Source organism: Ambystoma mexicanum, chromosome 10 (genome assembly GCF_040938575.1).
Source record: "Ambystoma mexicanum isolate Mex_15411 chromosome 10, UKY_AmexF1_1, whole genome shotgun sequence".
Classification (NCBI taxonomy): Eukaryota; Metazoa; Chordata; class Amphibia; order Caudata; family Ambystomatidae; genus Ambystoma; species Ambystoma mexicanum.
The window spans coordinates 1,503,110,875-1,503,134,139 of record NC_090932.1 but is presented as its reverse complement, the minus strand read 5'-3'; the positions used below and the strand labels follow the sequence as shown (position 1 = coordinate 1,503,134,139).

The following is a 23,265-nucleotide window of genomic DNA, read 5'->3' as shown; positions in this document are numbered from 1 at the left end:
CCACCAATGCCATGCATCTCTGGCAGCATGTCTATACCCACCAAGGCCATACATGTCTGGGAAGGCATCCATACCCACCAATGCCATGCATCTCTGGCAGCATGTCTATACCCACCAAGGCCATACATCTCTGGGAAGGCATCCATACCCACCAATGCCATGCATCTCTGGCAGCATGTCTATACCCACCGAGGCCATATATCTCTGGGAAGGCATCCATACCCACGTATGACAGTATGTATATGTATTTGTCCTCTATCTGCAGAGCTGTGTATGCATGTCCTTCGTGTGTGCACATGCGTGTCTGAGTAACTGTGTGGCAGGAATGCGAGTTTTCTTTGTGGCTAACATTACTGAAGTCACTAATGACGAACCTGCTCCAGTGACCTGTGTCCGCGAAGACGTCAGCTGGATAGGGTTTGAACAGTTGTCTAAGAGAATATCTGCTCACATATGTAGAATGTACTGGCCCTCCTGGGGGCTGGCCAAAGAGGGACTGGCATCTCTCGTTTCTCATCCTTCGGGCAGTCATGCGAATAGAGGACAGGAGGGACATTGCAGGGACCCTCTCTTCAATACCCACCCCTGCCATGCATCTCTGGGAATGCATCCAAACCCACCTATGCCATGCATCACTGGAAACACATCCATACCCACCAGTCCTTTGGTGCATACATTGTTTTGTTCTTACAAGAAGTGCTTTTGCTTTATGGGCAGGGGGCCATCAAAATGGGTGAATCTTGTGACAGGGGTTTCGTCACTGCAGACCCGCACTCTTTGTGTCCAGAGTGTCTAGACCCAGACCAGGCCTGGGGGCTTTGTGTGTGTTTTGACACACATTCGAGTCGCAACAATTCAGATACAGCTCAAGTGGTGAGAGGAACATTTCCTCCAGTTCCCTCCCTAGAAGGCATGTCCATCAGTTTCTCTTCGGCCCTCCAGCCGGGTGACCTGTTCCCCATGCCCCTTTCAGTTGGGAGGTGACCCTCGGATCCCTACGTGCTCTACAAGTCAGTTTATACTGTGTCTTGCTCAGAGGTGTCTGCTCGGCCTAATTAACATGCTTTCATGGAGGTAAATAGGTTGCCTTGTTCGTACACTTATCCCAAGGTACTGCCCGGGTATCATATGTGCCGGCCTACCAGCTGAGGCCACTGATTCATTTCCCCTTGCGCCACATTGTACACTCTTGTTGAAAGGAGCACACGCGCATTTGTACTCACCACCCACCCCCTAATATCCGTCAAGGCTTCTTTGAGGAACCATTGCTGTCAGGTTTTCATGCATTAATGACCACTCCCAGAAGGAGAGTTTGCTGCACCGCTGTCTCCGTCTATGCCACCCCATCCACCTCTGCCTCCACCGACCACTTGTCTGTCCATGATCCTCCCACAGACCTGTCTCCAGCTTCTCAGGCACCAATCACTACCATGTGGCTATGCTTGTGTTCCTCCTTGCCGCCAGCTCATGCCGACCCCCTGCTGTGGATAGAAAGATAGTGGCAGAGTGGAAGAAGGAGATATAGGTGACTCGCCATCCTCAACCAAATCCTTCCACGAGAGAGTTCTTGGCATCATGGACTTTGTGGAGTTAGGAGATCCTCTACAAAAAATAATACGTGGAGTCAACCAAAGACAAACAGTGTTATTTTAGACAGGGGTACACTACAGTGAGTAACTTTAACTATGTCATCATTCTGCAACAGTATGTTCATTTTTCATATGTGGGGACTGTAATGGTGCAGTTTTTTCAAATATTTTCACACAAAACATTAATCACAAATATGTGATCAAAAGGGGGAGTAAATAGGTGTTGCAGTGCCCTTTCTCTTGGTCATTTGTCTTGCTCTATATATTTGCAGGATTGAGGAAGGTGATGGTCCGGGCACACCGCCAAGCTTGGTGCTGGCAGGACGAATGGTATGGCCTGACCATTGAGGATATCCGGCAGCTGGAGAAGGAAGCCCAGCTCATGCTGGCTCAGAAAATGGCCCAGTACAGCTTGAGTGAAAACGAGGTGGAGCAGCATGGAGCCAAAGACTCCCCCAGTGAAAACGACGCCGAAGCAAGCACTATCTCCTCCATGGAAGCCATAGACACCACCAGCAATATGAGCGAATCGCTGTCGGGAAGGGGCTTAACCAAGCAGTGGTCCACTTCCTCCCGGTCATCGCGTTCTTCAAAGCGAGGGGGTAAGGCATGAGTCTATGTGCAAATCTGAGTTTACCAATCCTTAGAAAGAGTGAACATCCTCAAAATAGACTTTCTAGTTTTTAATGCTCTTATACTACACTGCTAAGTTTCAGTCTTGTCCAAAGTTGACCCTATTTTTAATATTTGTTTTTAATGAGGAGTTACCTTTCATCCCTGCCCCCATTTCCCTGCTGCCACCAAAACTCCCCTTCCACTACTGAGCGCCCTTTTCCCCACAGTTTAATTTTTTGCTAATCCTAACCCTAATCCACACCCTAAGGCTAACCATATATTCCTTATATTGGTCGACATTTGCTCCTTGTTTACATCTGGGTTTTTTGAACTGTAATAGGCATTCTCACATTTTCAAGTCGACTTTTGTAAACCATAAGGAATTAATTTTCATTCCTTTATAGTTTGTTTAAAAGATCTTTGTTGTCAAATGTGTCCCTTAATCCTTTTTGGTAGTGCCTAAGCAACACGATTTTCAGTAGTGACCTAATGGGGGATTTGATACAATGGATTTCATTGGGAAGAGTTTTAAAACATGCTTGGTGCTCAATGTGGTCTATGAGGCTGTCATACCATGAAGACACTGCAATGACAGCACCAAGGGACCACCAAAATGGCAGACCTTGCACTATACTAGAACACTATTACATAACAATGGAATATCATTCAACAGAAAATGTCTTGAACGATTTGCCCCAAAATACTGTCTGATAGAAGTATTCTTTGATTAATGCTCTGTAATCATATGGTATGAACAGAAAGGGGTATTTGGATGAATCAAAGAGTTTGGTCTTCTCTTCCCCTAAAACTGTGCCTAGTGTTTTGGATTCAGTTCCCTGGACCCAGCATGTAGGAATTGTTCCTATCCCATGGGAACTGTCTTGTTGGTTGGATGAGGCGTCTTGACACAGATTTAGATTCTCATATGTACACTGAATGTTGGTTCGCTTTGCGAATGGATTGCGTTACAGCTCCTGTTATGTCTTTCAGCGGTAGAGTAATTGGGCACCGCCATTATGGACACTACATCTCTAGAAGCTCTTGAGAAGCAGCTATTGTACTACTGGGCTTGTTCAATGTGTGATTCAGCAACCCTAGTGGGGGGTGGAGTGGGTTGAATTAGGGGGAATTATTTCAGTCATTGATTTCATTGGTAGCAACTAATCTTGGTGTGAAAGCGCAGCCCGCTCTTTGTATATGGATTTGGTCCCCCGTTGTCAGCCTGTTGTCTAATGCCTTTTCAAACCTGGTCTCCTTGGAGACGTACGGGCAGATTGCGGGCTTGTGGAAAATGTTATATGTATAAAATATAAGTAATTATGCCTCCTTCAGAATGTGAGTTCTTCGCTTCCATAACTCGTGCTTCATGTTATTGTACAAGGAAACAATTATAGCTACAATTAGGGTTTTTCCTTTACTGGAATGGTGCACTTTGAATAGGGGTGGTTGGTGTTTAACGGGGGATATATAACATGTTTTTTTAACAGTGGTTGCCGGTGCTTGTTTTAATCCAGGGCAATGTGATGTTGCACACTGTTTGAGTATTTGATGATGGGAGCTGGCGCTGTGTGTTCTTTGATTTGTGGATGATGGGTGATCATTGATCAGAAACAGTGGGTGCTCCTTTTAACCGGGGGTGGTGGGTGCTATCAGATCAGTGAATATTGGGATCAGTGCTCCAGATAAGATTTTGAGATGGGAGTATTGTACTCCCTATTTTTAAACTTTGAGAGTAAATGTGATTTCAAGAGAGTCAAATTAGTTTTCTCCTTGGCAAGAGAGTAAAAAGTATGTGACATCCAGCCGACGTGTGCAAAGAGTTAAAACTGTATGGAAATCCTTATCATGTGGCAGCTTTCCGCATTGTGGCATTAAAGCAGGTTTCTCTCACAATTAACAGATAAAGCACATGGTGCAGTGGCACAAACACACTCAGAAATGGAACACATGAGCACTAACACTCTGAGTTTCCCTCGCATGTAAATAAAGGGTACAACAGCAGTATAAGCTTTGTAACGCTACGCTCACACAGAGTAGGTCCGCCTGAGTAGGAATCATGCAGGCCTCTCCCACACAAACAGAAAAGACAAATCAGGGCAATCTCAATGCAAGCTTTAATCATGTAGAGCAGGTGGAGCGGATCAGTGCAAGGTGTAAAGCGTGGGTAGAAGATTCCCACACAGAGAACAGATCAGAAATGTGTCTCTGCAGTAGATGCTCCTCTCATATAAAACAGGTGTAACCTAGCCTTCAGTAGTGCACAATTCCCCTGTAATATAGAAAATGTATACCATGGATCTCAGTAGATCATGTTTTCCTCACATAGGACAGGAACGTTTGCGAGTCTCAACAATGCAAGATTAGCACACTTGGAACTGATACATTGCGGGTTACAACAGTATAAGTACCATTTGCATTGAGAAGGAACTACATGGGACGAAGCAATGGGAGCGCCCCCACACTGAAGAGGTAAATTAAGGGCCTCACCACAGACGTTCAAGTTATACTCACATGTAACTGGAACATCATAGGCCTCAGCAGTCCAGATTACTGTCACAAAGAACACGCCCAGCATGTGCCTCGCCGAATCAGCAGTGCCACAACAGTGGGAGAACCTCCCACAAAGAGCAGTTAATTTCCTCAGCAGACGATCCACAAAGAGAGAACTAACCACATGCACACAGCACGCCATCACTTACTCGCCAAGAGCCAGTTATCACTCACCAATGGCTAATGGAAAGTACATATTTTGAGTCCTGCAATAATCAATCGCGGCACATTGTCATTCACTGAAAATTGTGGATAAAACAGCCCTAATCTCTTTGTCTGTGAAATTAGAATAAGCACGCTTCTTTTACAGCTGTAGTTTCACACAGTTTAGAAAACCCTAACTGTTTACTTTTTGCGGACTCAGAGAATAAGGCAGCTACACTCTTGTGATACTACCGATGTCAAAGAAACCTATTCTTTCTAGCTTTACAGACTGAACATCTACGGCTGTTGCACTTCCAATATCCAGCAGTTGATTATTGGAGAGTCATCTACATAGATGTTTTATGCATATGCTCATGGGCAGGCATTGATCAGAGATGCACCAGATTGTTGAGCCTGTCCTCTTGAAAAGTTTTCTGATTTTGGTTTAGGTACATTAAGGGGCGTGATTTCTTTTTTTGCAAAGTATAGGTTTATTATGGCTTTGGTAGTTTACCATTAGGATTCTTCCAGTACCACAGGAAGTGTCTGTGTTATTTTTCTCTTTTCTTTCATATACTTTTAGTGAAAATGAGGAGTGGGGTGGATATTTTACATTTATTGAGATTCAAAAACACAATCATTTGGTCTACATTGTGGTGCCCACTGCACACTTTACTTTGATCTATAATCAGAGACATTATGTGCTCTTCTTAAACAGGAATGGTGGTAGCTATTTGATCAGGGAATAGTGTTTGTTCTTTAAAACAGAGATCATGGTTCCTCTTTGATCATGGGTGGATGTTCTGCCATGCAGGGATAATGGTTACCCTTTGATAAGGTGATGGTGGATACTCTTTGTTCCAGGGATAGTTGAGCTCTTTGTTCATGGGGTGCTCTTTGATCCGGAGATTGTAAGAGCTCTTTGATCGATAGGTGATGGACGCTCTGATAGGGACGGTAGGTGCCCTTTGATCAGTGAGTGGCGAACAATCTATAATCAGAGGATGGTGGATGCTCTTTGATTAAGAAGTCTTAGTTACTTACCTGTAACTGTATTTCTACAGCTTTGGTATGTTTCATAGATTCACATGCTTGAATATTCCCCATCGTCAGACTGGGAATCCTCTGTAACTTTTAAATGTTTTCCACAGGAAAAAGCAATGTACATTGTTAATGATGCCTGAAAGGCACTCACTTGTGTAGTCCCTCCACTCATTTTGGTCCCCTTGGACCATAACCAATGAGGTGGCAGCAGGGTTTAAGCTCCACCCCAGCCAGCCATCTTCAGATTTTGAGCGCTAATAGTGACTGTTATAATGATGAGTGCCTGCTTAGGGAGCAACCTCACCAGGACGCTGGGCAGGCGCATGTGAATCTATGAAAGATACCGGTGCTGGAGAAATACAGTTACAGGTAAGTAACTAAGACTTCTCCAGCATTGGATCTTTCATAGATCCACATGCTTGAATATAATACCAAGCAGGGAACGCATGTCACCTACTTCAGTGAAGCACACATCAGGTCAACAATAGTACCCACAGAGAGTACCCTGAATACATTATGCATGCTTGAAACATGAAGGAAGGAGATAAAGAACAATGGCTGCTCCTACCTCACGCAAACAGGTGTCGCAGGACTGTGGTCCAACCGCTAACACTCTTTGAGCATCTTCTTCCAGACAAAAGTGCTTGGTGAATATTTGGAGCATGCTCCAGTTAGTTTCCCTGCATATGTCCTTCATGTCCTTTTCTCTGGTTGAATGTGCAGTACCTGGGGGGTAAGCAGGTTGCCCTAGATTTTGTGACAATGGGTAATGCCATTTACCACCCATCTGGCAAGGCCTTGTTTGGAGATGCTATGGCCCTTAGGAGGCTCTGCAAATGAAAGAAATAATCTGAGAGACGCTCCAAAAATGCAGGTGCTCTGCAAGTAAAATGTAAGTACTTGCGATAGTTCTAGCGAGTGCAGGGCGCGTTTAGCGCTGGAGGTATGATTGCCAAAAAAGGTTGGCAGTATGATGCGTTCCGACAGAGCCATGTGCAACACCATCTTGGGAGAGGAACTATGGGTGCGGCCTGAGGACTAAGCTTGCAGTTTGCTGCTTTGTCTTGCTGACATGATCACCACTAGGAAGGCAAATTCCCATGAGAGAAAGTTTAGATCGCACTTGTGGATGGTCTTGTATGGAGGAGCCATTAATGCTGTTAATACTGTGTTGAGTCTCAATTAGAGTAGGTGCAGGAAGATCCTCAACAAACCCTTCATGAAGGTTTTTACTGCAGGGTCTGAGACAAAGAATGTAGCTCCAGGACCTCTGGAGTTAGACTTCATGGCTGAGAGGTGAACCTTAATAGAATCCTGCGGTAGGCCTGCTTTTGCCAAGTGGTGCAGGTATGGCAGTTATTTGCCTGCTGTGACCGATAGCAGGTCGAGCTGTTGCATCTCACACCAGGTTGTAAACTGGTTCCATTTCTTTGACTTCGTCTTGCATGCGGATGTAACGCTCACCTGATTCCCGCAGAGGCGCCGGTCTTGACTGGGCGAATGCCGTATCTTCAAAGGTGATGTGTAACACACGGTTGGCTCTTTGGGCTGGACCTCTGTGCACTGTATGTCTGACTCGAAGAGTAAGATGTCTTAGGTAAGTGAACGCCGAGCTCTCCATCTGCCTCGGGGCAGGGTGCAGTAACCAGTTTCTTCACTGGATAAGGGTGAAGGCCTCTTGACCTCAGAGGACTGCTGTCTGTCGTTTACTGCACGAGCGGTAAGTTCTGAGTATTTCAAATGTCTTTAAAAGTCTTTTGTAATGATGTCTCTTGTTTTGCAGGGTTCCGGCGATGGCGGATGACGGGCTGAAGTGAGTTGAGGATGGAACCCGTGTGAGGAATAGAAGCGCCTGGAAGCACGTAAGTAAGCGCTTGTTGCCTGCTTCACGATGCGCACTAACTGTCCTTTTATCTTGCAGGTACAAGTTCGGAGCTGCTGAAGGGTGCCGGAATACCCACTGGGTTCGGCGTGGGAAGGAGTACTGGCACGTGAGTAATAAAGTTACCCAATGTCTTTAAATGCACCTTCTTTTGTCTTTCAGATGCGGGATGCAGCGCCGAAGGCCTCCGGAGCGTGCGAAGAGTTGGTAAGCTTTTGTCTTTCAGATGCCGGAATGCAGTGCGAAGACCTCCAGAGCACGTGAAGAGTAGGTAAGCCTTTGTCTTTCAGATGCCGGAATGCAGCGCGAGGCGCTGGTGACAGCCGATGGACCAGGTAAGAGAAGCGCTGTCACTGAAGACTGTAATGCTAACCTGTTCTTTCTTGTCTTTATAGGTGTTGCTGAAGACTGGATTCAGGATGGTAAGCCTTTTTCCCTTAGGCCCAGGATCAGATGCAGAAGACACGATGAGCGTTCTGCTGCAGAGGATGCAGAATAACGCAAATCAAGATTCATCCATCGGGTGTGGTTTAAATAGCCTCCTGTAGTGCTTAGGTGTCTCCTTCCACAGCCTCGCCTAGGTAAGAAAAGAGTTCCTGCTTTCCAGAAGAGTTCCAGTGTTCTGAACCTAGGGAGTGGCTCCTGCCCCACCCAACAGGAAAAGTAGTCCCAAACAGAAGAGGATTAGAGGCTCAACTGGCAGGTAGGTAAGCAGCATGGTCTACTGCAGGTAAGTCCACCCAAGCATTATGAGCCCGGCGCTTCCAGCGCTGGGACTGGGCATATTTATGAGCCTGGTGCCACTGGCGCCAGGACAGAGTCCAAAAGGTCCCAATTGGGACTGGTTGGCACTCGGAACCTGGGTTATGGGTCTGCTTCCAAGGGAGTTGGGTAAGTCCTGACCTTTTGGAAGCAGAGATCATGACAGCGGAAGACGCCCTGGAGGCTCGAATGATATCCCAACATTTGTCTGGCAACGTTAGGGTGGTGTGTTTTCGTTGCACATTAACCAAGCCCTGAGAGAGAGCAACGCTGGGTCGCGCTGAAGGATTTGCCCTTTCCATTGCATTAGCATTGCTTGGTGCACTCTGAGATGGATGATAGGAGAGTAGGATACCAGACTTGCTGGGCTCAGGCTAGTGCTATTAGATTCATCCTGCAGGATTGTTCTCCCACCTGTCTCAGCACCCTCGATATCAAGGGTATTGGTGGGAAGACATATAGGAACTCGCCTGTCCATGTCAGGGAGAAGGCATCCCCCATTCAATCCCCTTCTGGATGTGAAGAGAGAGCCTTTCTTTTTGTGCCTAGATGCAAAGAGATCAATGTGGGGGTGACCCCATCCCCTGAAATTTCATTCGACCTCGGTCCAATCGAGCTCCCATTCATGGGACGTGGAGAATTCCCTGCCCAGTTGATCTGCCAGAATGTTGTCCTTCCCTGTAAGGTGTTCTGCTTTGACCTGAATCTTTTGCGCCAGGGCCCATTTTCCAGTGCCGACCTCATGCCCCCTGCTTGTTGGTGTAATGCATTGAGGTTGTGTTTTCTGTCTGTATGGTGACCACCTGTCCCGCAAGGACCAGTAAAAAAAGGACTTCAGCAGCCATTGAATGGCTCTGATTTCCAGGATATTGATGTGCAGGTCGGACTCGTGCGTGGACCATGTGCCCTTTGCCTGAAAGTTTCTTAGATAGGCTCCCCATCCTAACAAGGATGCATCTGTTCGGAGAAGGAGCTTGGAAGTGGGGGCTGGGAAAGGCATGCTGTGTTCTAGTTTTTGCTCCACCCACCACCAGTGTAGACCTTGGTGGAAAGGACCTGACAGGTGCACAATGTCCTCCCATGAACCTGATGCTCGAATCCATTGTCGATGTAGCTCTTCCTGGATCAGCCTCATTCTCAACCTGCAATTTGCCAGTAATATACATGATGACATCATGCCCAGTAGGGATTTGAAGTGACGCACCATGGTCGTGCCTGCCTTTACGAACCAGTTGGTAAGTTGATAGATGCTGTTCTTCGTTTGACAGATGGTCTCACGTGTGGAATGTGGGTATCTAATTCTGCTCCCAGAAAGAGAGCATTTTTGCACTGGTGTGAACACTGCTTTTTCGTTGTTGATGGAGAAACCTAGATTGGTGATGGTTTCCTTTATTTGATTAACCGCCCTGGGTGTCTGTACTCTTGATTTGGCTTTGGTGAGCCAATGGCCGAGGTATGGAAAGACTTCCACACCTGCTCTTCTTAGGTGCACTGCCACCAGGGCAAGACAATTGGTGAAGGCCCTCTGGGCTGGCCATAGGTCAAAGGATAGCACCCGGAATTGATAATGCTTGTCTCCCACTGTAAACCTCAGGTAGCGCCTGTGTGCCGGATGTATGGGTATGTGAAAATACACATACTCTAGGAAGATTGTCACCAGAAATGTGCCCTTCTGGAGCCATGGCAGGACTTGATGGAGTGCGGTCATTTAAAACTTTGTGCTTCACGTACTTCTTTAAGGCGTATTGGTCGAGAATCGGGTGCCACTGTCTGTTCTTTTTCTTTACTAGGAAAACACTTGAATAGAATCCCTTCCCCCTTTGACTGTGAGGAACAACCACTACGGCAGCTTTTTGTAGCAGTGTGTCTACTTCTAGCTTGAGCTGGGCCATGTGATGTGCCTTGCGTGCACGAGGAGGTAAGGCTGGCAGCCGTATGAGGAACTCAATGGTATGTCCTTCTTTTATTATTTGTAGCACCCACTTGTCTGACGTGATCTTTTGCCACTGATGCAGTTGGTGGCTGGTACTGCTTCCCACCGGGGTGCGATGTGTAAGGGGATGGTACTTCCAGTCAATTTTGTTTGGACGACTGGGCCCTTGTATCAGGGATTTCCCGGATTGGCCTGATGTATGTAGTAGCTGACTGCAGCGATGATCTGGGTTCAAGAGAATGTTGCCAGAGGACCAAAGCCCCAAAAAGCATCAGTTTCTCCTAATGGTACAGGGTAATATGTGTGTTCAATGGGCCATGCCCAAGGGAAAACCCATATAGAGAAAAACCCTTTGTCCATGGCTTCTGAGTTCAGTGAAGCCGATGAGTACTATCAAGCCAACAAACTGCAGATAAGAAGTTGATCCGTGGCGGTGTTTGATGAATCAAGGTAGGTGATGGGAATAGCGTGAGGCAGCAGCAGATGATATTAAGTGCTGGTGAACAGACAGAGCGAGGATCGGTTAGCGGAATCATTCTGACTGTATGAAGGTAGTACTGCTGAGAGCTGGGTTGGGAGAGAAGGCAGCAGGCGGAGTTGCAGGACGTAGTGAGAAGTATCTGAGCCAGGAGGAGAAGGCAGAAATAGAAAAAGGGTAGCCAGAAGACAAGGCGAGAGGGGAGCACCACAGCACCGAAAGGCTGAGCGATTCCCCGTCTCCATCTTGAGATCAACTGGAGCGCTGCCTTGATTTGTATATAGTGCATACACACACTGCCATCTTGGAGAGGCGAAAACACTGTGGGGATGCCATTTTCTCTAATGCTGCCAAACCGACCATGAGCTGGTACATTTCCTAACACCTTGATTGGCCTGTCCCATGCCCACCTACGTGCATCGTGTATCTGGAAGTGGACTGCTGGTATCTAGTGGGTGTCCTCTGCGTGGAATAGGGTCTGGTGTAGGACCAAAACTTCCCCGATCCGCCATGAAACAAGCAAAATGTACACCTTTCCTTGTCCATATCCTTCAGGAAACTGATTGCCCTGGCCGTATAAGTATCCCTCTTGATTCCCTTCAGGTGATCATCAACATTTTTCCCAAAGAGTTCTTGGCTGTCGAAGGCATGTCGTGAATTTGCGCCTGCACTTCAGTTGGTCACCTTCATCCATGCTTGTCGTATGAGGACCGCTCCATGAGCCATATGCCTGAACCCAGACTCTGCTGCATCCACCACTGAGTCAATCATGCGGTATGATGTTGCTTCTCCATCTTTAACGATGGCCATGCTTCGTCCTGAAATGTGCCCGGAAGGTGCTCCATGAACTTGGACATCTTGTGCCACAATTTCCTGTCATATCTCGCTGTCATAGCAAGGGCATTCACCGTTCTGATTGACAATGATGCCAAAGCTGAAACCTTCCTGCGTACAGCTTCAAGTTTCCTTCCTTCCTTGTCAGGCGGGTCGTTAGTGGTGAAGCAGGATTCGTGAGTTTCTTCTTGGTGGCCATAGTGATGACTGATTCTGATTTTGGGTGTCCCCGCATTGACAGTGGTGTGTCTTCTTGGCCTTGTATTTCTTTTCCACCTCGCCGCTGTAGTGGCAGTATACAGCGGATTACCTATGATCTTCTGCCTGGCTCTCCATATGGTGTCTAGAGCGGGTATGGCCGTAACCGCCTCCCTTCTCTTGTCCCTAAGCTCATACAGAACTGACTTCTTCTCTTTACATGACACTTGGAGATTGAACAATGTTGCAGGCTTAGCAATGATTGTATGGAACAAAGGAATGTTGTTCCTGCTCTGAAGAGCTTCCAGGAGAATCATGCCTTTTATTTCTCAATGATGTAATCCTGCCATTCATCAGTATCCCGTTGGGGGGAGTCTTGAGGAATCTCCCATCGTCAGGCTTGTCCGCCTGCGTCTCTGACTCTGAAATATCCGTGTAGGGATCATCAACTGGATCCTGCCAAACCGTAAGAGACAGTAATGAAGGAGCCCTAATAGACTGTGGCCAGGAGACGCTTCTTTGTCTTTGCAGTGGTGAAACGCTTGTCTGTCTCCGAGTTGGGCAGGTGCTTTTCTGTCTACTTGGCGGAGCCTTCTGAGTGACTACTGTTTATCTACTATTAAATCCAGTGGTGGCAGTGGTGAAGCACGCTCTTTGTCGCCTTTGAAATTGGTCCATGATATTTTTGAGGGACTGCATCAACAAGGGTTGAAAAGGGTCTGAAGTATCTTGTGAGGTTGACTGCCATGGAGGGCTGTGTTCCTTGGACACAGACTGTGGCCTGTCATCTTCCAGGTCAGAAAATTCCTCTTGCAGAATTATGTCAGGAAGTTCAACCATTTCCTTGATGGTGGACGGGTTAATATTAGAAACTGAGACCTGTAGCACTGACAAGGTCTGTTTATCACTCTGTTCTGTGGACGGGGGAGGTAGTGGTGTTACTACTATTTTTCCCGTGGATGGCGGAGTAGTCATGGATGAACAGCCATTAGACAGTGTTTTTCCCGGCGACAATGCATTTCCCGTAGACTGTTTACCAGCCGTCGATGATATATTTGTGGATATGGGGTCTTTAGCAGTAGTCGTGGATGAGGGATCCCTTGCGGTAGTTGTGGACAAGGGTTATTCATAGACAGCGGATTAGCCGTGGATGGGGAATCTCCCATCAACGAAGAATACTTTGTAGACTGCTCATGTTTCCGTGATTGATCCTTTGTGGACGAGGCACTAGTCAACGGCAATTTAGCCGTAGGTGGACGATTTGTCCGTGGACAGTACCTGGGTAATAGTTGTGGCTGTTCGGGTCTTACCTGCCGTTTCCGATGTTTATTTACCAGAAATTGGAGTTGTCAGTGCCGTGGATGTTTCAGAAGGTGTCCTTAACTCCTTTTCCCCATTTTGCTTCATTATCGCAGTTGGTGCTGTCCCTTTTTCCACTGATGAAACTCTTCTCTTGGAAGCATTCTTCTCGGATATCCTGTGGGAAGTGACAAGAGCTGTTTCGACAGATTCATCATCAGATGAATGGCACTTACTCTCCAGATGAAGAAGTAGTCTCCTGTGCCTGTCCTGTAGGGTCTTCTGTGTGAGTGTCTGACAAATGTGACATCCTTGGATATCATGAGGGTAAAGACAGTATATACACTCCTGGTGGGGGTCTCTTTTGAAGTCACTCTTTTTGGAGCACCTGAGGCAGTCCTTGAAAAGTGAAGTTTTCCCTTTGGAAGGGTAACACAAAAAAAAGGAAAGGGTTGGGCAGGTAAACGCTAGCATCAGTGCTCCAACGAGCATGTATAATGCTCGTGATGGAGCTACATTTCTCTTAGGAAAGGCGAAAAACAAGGACAATACTCAACTGTTGTGCCGTAGAATGCTATGAATGGCTGCTTACGTGATCTACAGGTAACAACAAAAATATTTGTCTGGGCCTGTCAATAGTGCAACAGAGCAGTGGATAGCAAATGGGGACAGGGAAGGTTCTAACTGTCCCTACCTGAGGGGTACTATCCCTAAACAGCGCTGGTGGGCTGCCTATCTAATAGTGGATAGAAAAAGAATAGCAGAATATTATGCTCAGTGCTTAAACCAATCTCTACTTTCATGCACTTTCGGCCCAGATCTTATTGTTTACAAAATGTGAGCAAGACAGATGGCATTGATGGGACAAACCCTTGCTTTTTTGATCAATTTAAAAATTGGGGTGCTTTAACTAACTGTATTAGGGCAAAATTATTACTTTATTGGCTATTACTGGAGCTAAGTGGACCCTGATTTAAAAACCTGTTGTCTCGAATTGCAAGACTAAAATGTGGTACTTTGTGAAGACTGTAATAGGGAGAGAGTACTAGAGTTTCTTACTCTACCCTTAATGCAGGCATGGTGAGCAGCAACAAAATTAATTCCGTCTCCACTTGTGAGTCAACCGGTTTCAGTGGTCTAGGTTGTTAAAGCAACCTTCTTCAGGTCTTTCTTGATAAGATATGATATGATATGGCATTTATAACCGGCCTATACACAAGTGTTTCAAGGCACGAAATGTATAAGCAAGGAAAATGGCTACTAGAATGTAGCCTACTCATTTTGCTGTACCCAATATCCTGACGTGACAGTGGTACAGTCTCACCTCGAAATTGTTCCCTGGAGAAGTCAAAGCTTGGGCATAGCACTCTCATTGATATCAAGCAATTAAAAAAAACCTTGTGTTTTTTTCCTTTGGAAGAACCTTCATTGCCTGAGCCCACCATGGCCACGAGGGTCCAGCTGCAGGATCTTCCATCAATGATTTGTAAATGAAAACAAAGGTTTCCTGGACTGCAAAACACACAGACTGTGTAGAGCAAAATAAACTCTCTTTGATAGTGAAAGAATTTATTTGAAACAGTCTTGAAAAAACTCAATAATAAAGACAAAGCTCAGAGAGCTGTGAAGGATTCCATAGCCACTAGACTGCTGTGAAAAATCTTAAGTTGGCTGCCTGAGGTGGAGCACACGCCCTTCTACCTCATTGGGTAGGGTCAAAAGGGACCAGAATGATGTTCTAATTACTATTAGCAGCCATGGCGTGCTTTGCAGTCAATCAGGTTCCGTGGATCGTGGGCTGAAACCTCTGATCTCAGAATGCATTCCAAAGAACCCACAGGCTGACTCCCCCACCCACTCTTCCATCTTTTAGCCACCCACCCTTTCCCTTTTTCTTCTTTTTAAAAAGATAATTCTAACCCCACTTACATGATTGTGACATGCCGCCGCCCGCCGCCGCAGCAGCTTCACTGCTTCTTGTTTTCTGTCTGCCATGGTAATGGAAGAGGGGCTCCATACAGAGCCTGCCTTCTACAACCATGGCAGCCATCTTGGCAAAGTATTTTCATTCATTGAACGGGACGAGCGCTCAATGAATGAAAATACTTTTTTGTTTTAGCACCCCGATTTACCGCTTTGGTAGGCCGGGGTGCTAATGGTGTTTTTAACCCGTTCCATGGGCTGCTACCAGGGGGTAACGTCCTGGAGCACCCCGATTTACCGTTTTGGTAAGCCAGGGTGCTAATGGTGTTTTTTTTTTTAAACCTTTATTCATTTGACTTGACAACACACGGGCAAACAGAGATGGTCACAGTGCAACAACAGAATACACTTTTACACAATGCATACATTACAGTATAGTGTTAGGATTCCGTACACATTAAGAGGATTGGATTCTATGTAATGTAGCAGAACCAGGATTGAATAGAACAGGATTCATAGGGTGGCATTATTGGGGGGAGTTGGAGGGGGAAGAGTAGTCAGTATCTGAGTTCGAGGTCAAGGCGGACATATAACTATGGAACTGCCGCCAAATATCCCTCGGTCTCGAGTGTGGATGCTGCAATGCACCCCATGCCCTTCGGCATCGTGCGCCCACGTGACTGACCTAAGCCACTGTGCATATGTGGGAGCTCTAGGGCGAAGCCAGCACATCAATATGCAGCGCACAGCCAGTACCATGCAGAGTCCAGCTAGTTTCATAGAATCACATCCCAACTGGGGAAAGTCGTGGAATAGGCAGCACATTGGGGAGGGGTCCATAGTGTGGTCCAGTATGGTCGACAATGTGGAGCATATTTCGGTCCAGTATTGTGTCAGACGCGGGCAAGACCAGATCATATGAATATAGGGAGCTTGATCGGCGCCACACCTGGGGCAGCTGGGAGGAAGTTTGTGAAACATGTGATGTAGTCTACTTGGCGTGTGATGATATCTGTGCAACACCTTAAACTGTATCAATTTAAACCTGGAGTTATAGGATACAAAATGGGTGCGAGCGGACATTCGGGACCAACATTCATCAGTGATCTCAACTCTGAGATCCTCTTCCCACCTGAGTCTCAGTTTAGTGAAAGAGGGGGCAGCTCTAGTCTGCAATAGGGTATAAAGCCTTGATACTTTCCCTCTGAAGGAGTCGCAGGGGAAAAGCTCAGCAATTATGGGTTCGTCAGGTGGCAATGTAGGGAAGTTGGGGTATCTGGCTTTGAGATTCTTCCGAAGAGAGGAGTATTGTAGCCATGCCAAGGGTTTCCGTTTAAGCGACAGGGGGAGGTCTGGCCATTCAAGAAAGTTTCCCTGTTCATAGGCATTGTGGAGTGTCAAGAAGCCTGCATCAGCCCAGCGAGATACAATGGATTGTGGGATGTGTGGGATATCAGGGAAGAAGTTCCAGAGTGGGAACCCCATGGAATGGGTGAGGCGTGTCGACCATTGTCCATATCTTGGCAAGTGCCAAGGAAGTACTAACAACAGGGTCTGCTAAATCGGGGTCAGCAGACGGGTTTGAGGATAAGGGAGCCAATCATGTGATCGCTGACCGTTAGTTTCTCCAGTCGGACATGAGGGGGGTCTATGGTGTTGAACCAACGGGAAGCAAATTGCGCTTGGGCTACCATCCAATACCTAATGAAGTCGGGGGTGCAAAACCCACCCAATTCCTTAGGAGTGGTCAGTGTTGCTAATTTGAGTCGGACTGCACCGGAATGCCAAAGGAAGGTGTTGGTTATGTGGCATAGGGACTTAAAGAAGTCATCGCCTGGCCACAGAGGGAGATTGGTGAATCGTTAAAGGAGTTGATGTAGCACCACCATTTTCTAATGGTGTTTTTAACCCATTCCATGGGCTACACCGGGGGGGTAACATCCTGGAGCATCCCGGTGTAGCCCATGGAGCGGGTTAATAATGCCATATTATATCACAATCAATACTATATCAACTCATCCTACAGAACTATTACTCAATGACTATTAAATTACAGAAATCATCTGCTGAATAGACAATGTCAAAACATAACTCACAATGAAGTATCACCCTTTTCCTTTGATCTTCTGCCATTCCACACACTCATTCAAACCTCTCACGTGATTTTGTGTGAGGAAAAATAAGTTATTGTTCTTTTCTAAACTTTGATCTTCGGCTGGCCTCTATTTCTTTTGTTTTCTGCAACTGATATACTACTGTCCAAGCAAAAGCATCAACATCATTTTGTTTCTCCAAGAAATGTTGTACCAAAGGTGCACTCATTATTGAATTTTTTAGGCAACTTCTATGTTCGGTAAACCTCGTTTTTATCTTAGTTTTGTTTTTCTCTATACACAACTTGTTACAAGGGCAGCAAATCCCATAAACGGTGGCGCTAGAATGTGTACAGGATATCTGTTTCCACAGGGAGGTCAACTCCATGGCTCCTGCCAGTCTGGCTGAAGGACCTACATTGGCCACATGGTGTGTGTCCTGCAACTCTTTCCAGTCCCCACATTTGTGGTAAAGTAATAGGGCTCACCTTTCTACAATGTACATTGTGTTTCATAATCTGATCCTTCAGGTTCCAACCCTTTTTAAATGCAAACATTTGTGGTTTTAGAGGACTTTTACCTTGAGTCGAGAATCTTCGAATTGTTCCAAATTTATTTTTAAATATTATTGGATAGATTTGTGACAGTAATGACACATTCGATTTCGTCATCTTCTCTGTTAATAATACCACCATATTTCAATAGGGCTTTTCTATTGTTATTCACCACGTTTTAAAGATTTGCTTACCAGCGTCTCTCCCTCTTTGCATCAACCTCTTGTCATCTCTGTTCATACCACCAAATTTCAATAGGGCTTTTCTATTGTTTTTGACCCCGTTTCAAAGAGTTGCTTACCAGCGTCTCTCCCGCTCTGTATCAACCTCTCACTCAGCCTTTTCGCTTCATCTTGAAATCACTCTTTAAACAAGCTATTTGTCCTGATTTGGAGGAACTGGCCAAATGGTAAATTGTCCCATATGTGTTTAGGATGGAAGCTACTATACAGCTAAATAGCATTTTGATCAGTTGTTTAGTGGAAGGGCTTCACAAATCGCTTATTCTAACGATTGTCAACAAAAATGGTAATGCCAAGGGAATTCAATTCCACATTACTGACGCTCGATGCAGACTGTGAATGTCTGTCTTGATCATTTAACCAGTTGATGAAAGCTGTTTCTTTACCTCTGCTCCCAGGCCCTTATATAGCGCTCTGGCTGTGGGCTTGTTCTAAGGCTAACCATTATGTGTTACTCCTGGTGACCTCATTTATCCCTATCTGAGATTGGATATTCCTTTCAGTGGCCTTAAGGGGCTTCATCATGTTATTGTTAGTTAGATTTAAGGATTGGTATCAATCTGACCTTAATACTGGAAAGGCAATTTGTACTTGGCATGAACATTGATCTATCTGCCCTCAATATTGGAATGACAATGTCACATGGAATAAACTCGGACAAATCAAAAACAAGAAATTGATGACCCTCATCCTTTAAATTGGAAAGTTTATGACCACCAATGAATGACCTCATAGCGTGATTGGGGTATATAAACCCTTTTTTTAGTACTGACTAATAACATGTCGGTGTGGGAACAATGAGCTGGCGCAAACCCTCCTCACCCTCCCAAAGGGGGCACAACAGGTGGCGCTGGACTACCCCAGTCCCTCGTGGTTTGCTTCTCGCATAACATGGGGAGTTTGGTAAACTCAGCACACAGTGAAATTTCCTACATCAATGTAGGACTTGTAAAGTTCTGCCAAAGTATGCTTTCTATAAGAGGGTTCTGTCCCTTGTTTAGAGGGGGTGGTGTGATCCGTTGTTGTTGGGTAAGGTTATAAACTTTTATGGTGAATAATCTACCCTGGGTATTATTAATGCTAAGGGTACTCTGCAGTGATTAGGATTGTTTTTGGGCTCTTCTTGATGCCTTCTTAGTCGGGTTCAGGATGTTCCAATAGTTGTCTATCTTGTACTTCATTGATTTTCCTCCATTTTTTTTCCAGTTGAATTTGGTTGGGTGGTGTGACAGGGCAAGTAAAGGGTCCTGTCAGGGGAGGGAGGGAACCCGGAAACCCACCCCAAACCCACAGCGGTGCGTATGCATCCGCCAGCAGGCCCTCTCCCGACCATACCTGTGATGTTGGCACATCCCCTCCACCAGAGAATGCCGGTGTGGAGGAGCCACCTTGCAGGACAGACAGAGGAAGACACCAGGCCAAATGGGGACGCGGCCCGGAAAAAAGGAATCAAGGGAGCAGTGGCCTTAACAACATCAGCCACCACAATAACAGGTTATATGGAGTCCAGTAGCCCACTAGGGAGGTTATTATTATTAAGTAAAAGGCCCCCAGAGGGGGCCTTATTCCTCCACTACCCAACAAGGGACCTATATGGGTAAAAGGCCCCGGAGAGGCCATACTCACCCACTAAACTATAAGGGATGTTTTAGTGACCTGGAAGGGCAACGGGTCTATGAGAGCACATGCAGGCTCCATTTTTTAAATGCAGCAGGAGGAAGGGGTAGGGCTTACAAGCCCTTACGAAGCCTCCCCAAAGCCTTCCCCTGTTACCCCCCTCGAAGCCAGGTAAGTGGATTGGACAGGTTAAATAACCATTCCTGGGAGGGGGTGGGGTATTTAAGTAAGGCTGAGTATGGGTTAGTTGGGTGAGGACAGGAGTTGGTGGAGGATGACCGAGAGACCAAAAGAGGAGCGAGTGACTAGAGTATGGAAGCTATTGAAGAGAGGGGGTCTGTGGATTATTTGTGAGTGGAGAGTGTGAAGAGTAAAGGTAGAGTAGGAGTAGCAGGGCAGTAGTGGTGGCAGATCTGGTAGTAGTTGTGGGAGTAGTAGTGTAGTGGTGGGAGTAGGAAGTAGTAGTTAATGGTAGTAGTTGATGTTATTAAATCTTGGTGGGTGGTAGTGGAGTAGGCAGTAGGGAGAGTTAGTGAGTAGATGAAGCAGTGTGGCGGAAGTAGAGGACGATAGCACGGGCTAACTATGGAGTAGAATCAGTGGGAGCAACAGAATAGTAAGTGTGACAGTGAGTGGGAGAATAGGAGTAATCATCAGCGTAGAGTGAGACAGATTCCAACATGAAGAACAGCAAGAGGCAAGGACATAGAATGAGAGGAAGGAGGGAAGAGAAGATCACAGAGGTAGAGGGGTAGTTGAAGGTACGAGCGATAGTAAGGACACGAGTAAGAAAAGAAGTAAGATCAAAGGGTGGAGGTGGAAAGGTGGAGCGAGAGATCGGAGGGACAGTGACGTGGTGGGAAGAGAACAACTGAAGAGCCCAGTAGAGTGAAGAGTCAGGTACGAGCGGGTGTGAGAGAAGTGAGAGTGATACTGGGCGGAAGAAGGCACCATCCCTACGTCCCTAAGATTACTAAGCAGGCTAGGTTAGGGAAAGCCTAGACACCTCTTAGGGGGTGAGACAGCCATCCAATCAGGGAAAACCACTATTAGCCTAAGTCAGAAAGAAACAGACAGGTGTTACTATTGACTACTATAACAGCCTGATAAGGACACCTGGGCTAGGGAGGTGGGTAAGACCGGGGAAGTCAAGATAGACAGGGACGGCCCCAGCACCAGTTCCTCAAGGACCAGCTTAGCCCTGAGAACAACCCTAAAGTGCATTGTAAACATCAAATAAACACCCTTGGACATGACCTGCGAGTCAGCATGGTTCTTGGTGGTGGTCCACCCGTCACAGTGGTTAGAATGGGTAGAGCTTGCTTCAAGGAGTTGAGTTGGGTGCAGTTGGCTACCAGTTTTCATATGCACCCTGGGCAGCTGCCCACATACACCTTGTACATTTTTACAAAATATCTTCCATGTAAACCTGTTAAGTGCATCCAATGCTATGGCTACAGGATCTGATCATGGCTTTCCTTCACTTCATCCCACACGGGCTCCTTGTGAGACCCCCTTACATGAGCCCGATCACCGGTCCCAAAATAGATACATTATATATTTTTGTCAGGGTTGGTGCATGGATTTATGGTACCCCAAGCAAAGTTACATTTTGGCACCCCACCTCTTACACTGGGGCCAGATGAATGACACCCGCTAGTGCCCCATTGATTCTGGCACCCTAGCCAGGTGCTTGCAGTTACCTTATCGTAGCCATGCCCTGATTTCGTTACATACACCAGGCTAACACAGTGATGCGAGAAAAAGAAAACAAGGAAAGAGAAAGAACGCCAAAGACAACAGTAGATGAAACATAAGACCGACATCATGTCAATATCCTTGAGGCAAAGTCATTCTCTGCCTAGTCTATTTTTAGTGTGTCTAGGTGCAGCGACTAATTAAGGGAACCTGAGCATCATCTGCGATTTATTTTCCTACAATTATTTCCTCAAGGCTTTGGTAGTATTGAAGAAACGTACATGTGTCAGATTTTGCACATGGCCGCTTTAGACATTGGGCCTCATTACAAGTACAGCGGTGAGGAAGAAAACTGCGGTAATGCAGTGGTGCCTCTGTTACCACTGCATTACGGCACCGCTGTACTACAACTTTGGTGGTGAGGCAGAAGAAAAACTTTCAGCAAAATGCTTTAGGTAATTCGGCTGCCTTACTGCCAAAAGGACTATGAAATCCCCATTCAGTCCTATGGACTTCATAAATGGGGACTAACACCTCCATACCACCACTTGTAATCCAGCAGTAATTCCGCCGGACCAAGTGGCAGTAACGGTAATTCCGTTTGGCGGTATTCTGGCGGATTTGCCACCGGAATATTGCCAAACTTGCAATGAGGCCCATTGCCTGGTAATGACCCACACTGCCTCCAGTACAAGGCTCTTCTATTGTAATAATGTGCAGACTCAGAGAGCACATCCTAAATAGCAACATTCTGTGTTTACAGATAATTTTCAGCATCAGCAAGTATGTAAAAGGGGTCATGTAACTAAAATCAACAATTCCAGTTCTCTTGGCCCCTACTTGCTTCATAACCAACAACCAGGATTGATGAGTGCCTCTTAGTCTAATGAGGCCTGGTTGGAAGTGAGGACTTTCTGTCACATGATTCGCTGGATAGACCTTTTAAAGGAGCCATTGAAGCTCTCTTTGACCATCCCTTGAGCATCGCCAGTCAGGAATTCCACGACTTCTTTGTTACATTATGTCTGTTTGACTGTTGCCCTCTATTTATGTAATAATGCTTTTCCTGGAAGGAGGGTCGGGATGGTAATGGCCTGCTGTCCTCGTTCACGGCCCTCTGAGTGAGCATAGGCCTTTAGCAAGGGCTGCAGGCTGTACCTGTGCAAGTACAGCCCACCAAGGAAGGTGTTATTGCCATTAGCCCCCCATGAAAGCATCTGGAATGCAACTGGCCTTTTTTGTGGGTGAAAAAGGGCATATGCAGCGTGAGGGACCATTTTATTCCCCCCATTAAAAAAATCAAGCATGCAAAGCCAACAGGTTTAGCCTTTTCCTATGCATGGAATGGGCATTTGCCATGCACTCACATAGTGGTATTAACTTGCCAGAAGAAGACAGCAATAGCTGAAAAATTATGTGAGTACCTGGGCTCATTATGTCAGTGCCTAGTCATTGCCTATATAATACAGAGACACAAGGCAAAACTAGTTGGCTTTGCCAAAGCTTGTTTTTAACCTGACTTCAGTGCAAGGAGCAGATGAGATGACACACATATTGCTTACACATCAAGTGGCTGAAGGCACACTTGGTTAAGACATTTTTATTACGCCTGGAGAAGCTCATTTACAGCTGCAATTAAGCCATTAACTCTCAAGACTACTGACGAATAACATTGGCAGGCCTTATAGAGTGAAATGTGTGCGGTTACTGCTGATAGTACTAGTTGAAAGAGATCCCAGGAGGTTGTGTTTTGGGCAGTGCAGAGCCAGGTAGTGGGTGGGAATGGCCATATGAATTAGCATGGCCACGG

The 23,265-nt window shown here is 46.2% G+C and overlaps 1 protein-coding gene across 12 annotated transcripts in view; it reads left to right on the top strand.

Annotated features, from left to right (window-relative positions):
• PITPNM2 (phosphatidylinositol transfer protein membrane associated 2) overlaps window positions 1-23,265 on the top strand; it is a 1,944,277-nt gene that overhangs the window by 1,158,219 nt on the left and 762,793 nt on the right. For all 12 annotated transcript variants that reach the window (XM_069619654.1, XM_069619653.1, XM_069619649.1 and 9 more), the window contains one exon: window positions 1,862-2,191. In XM_069619654.1, the coding sequence (XP_069475755.1) occupies window positions 1,862-2,191 (330 nt within the window). The remainder of the gene's footprint in view (window positions 1-1,861; window positions 2,192-23,265) is intronic.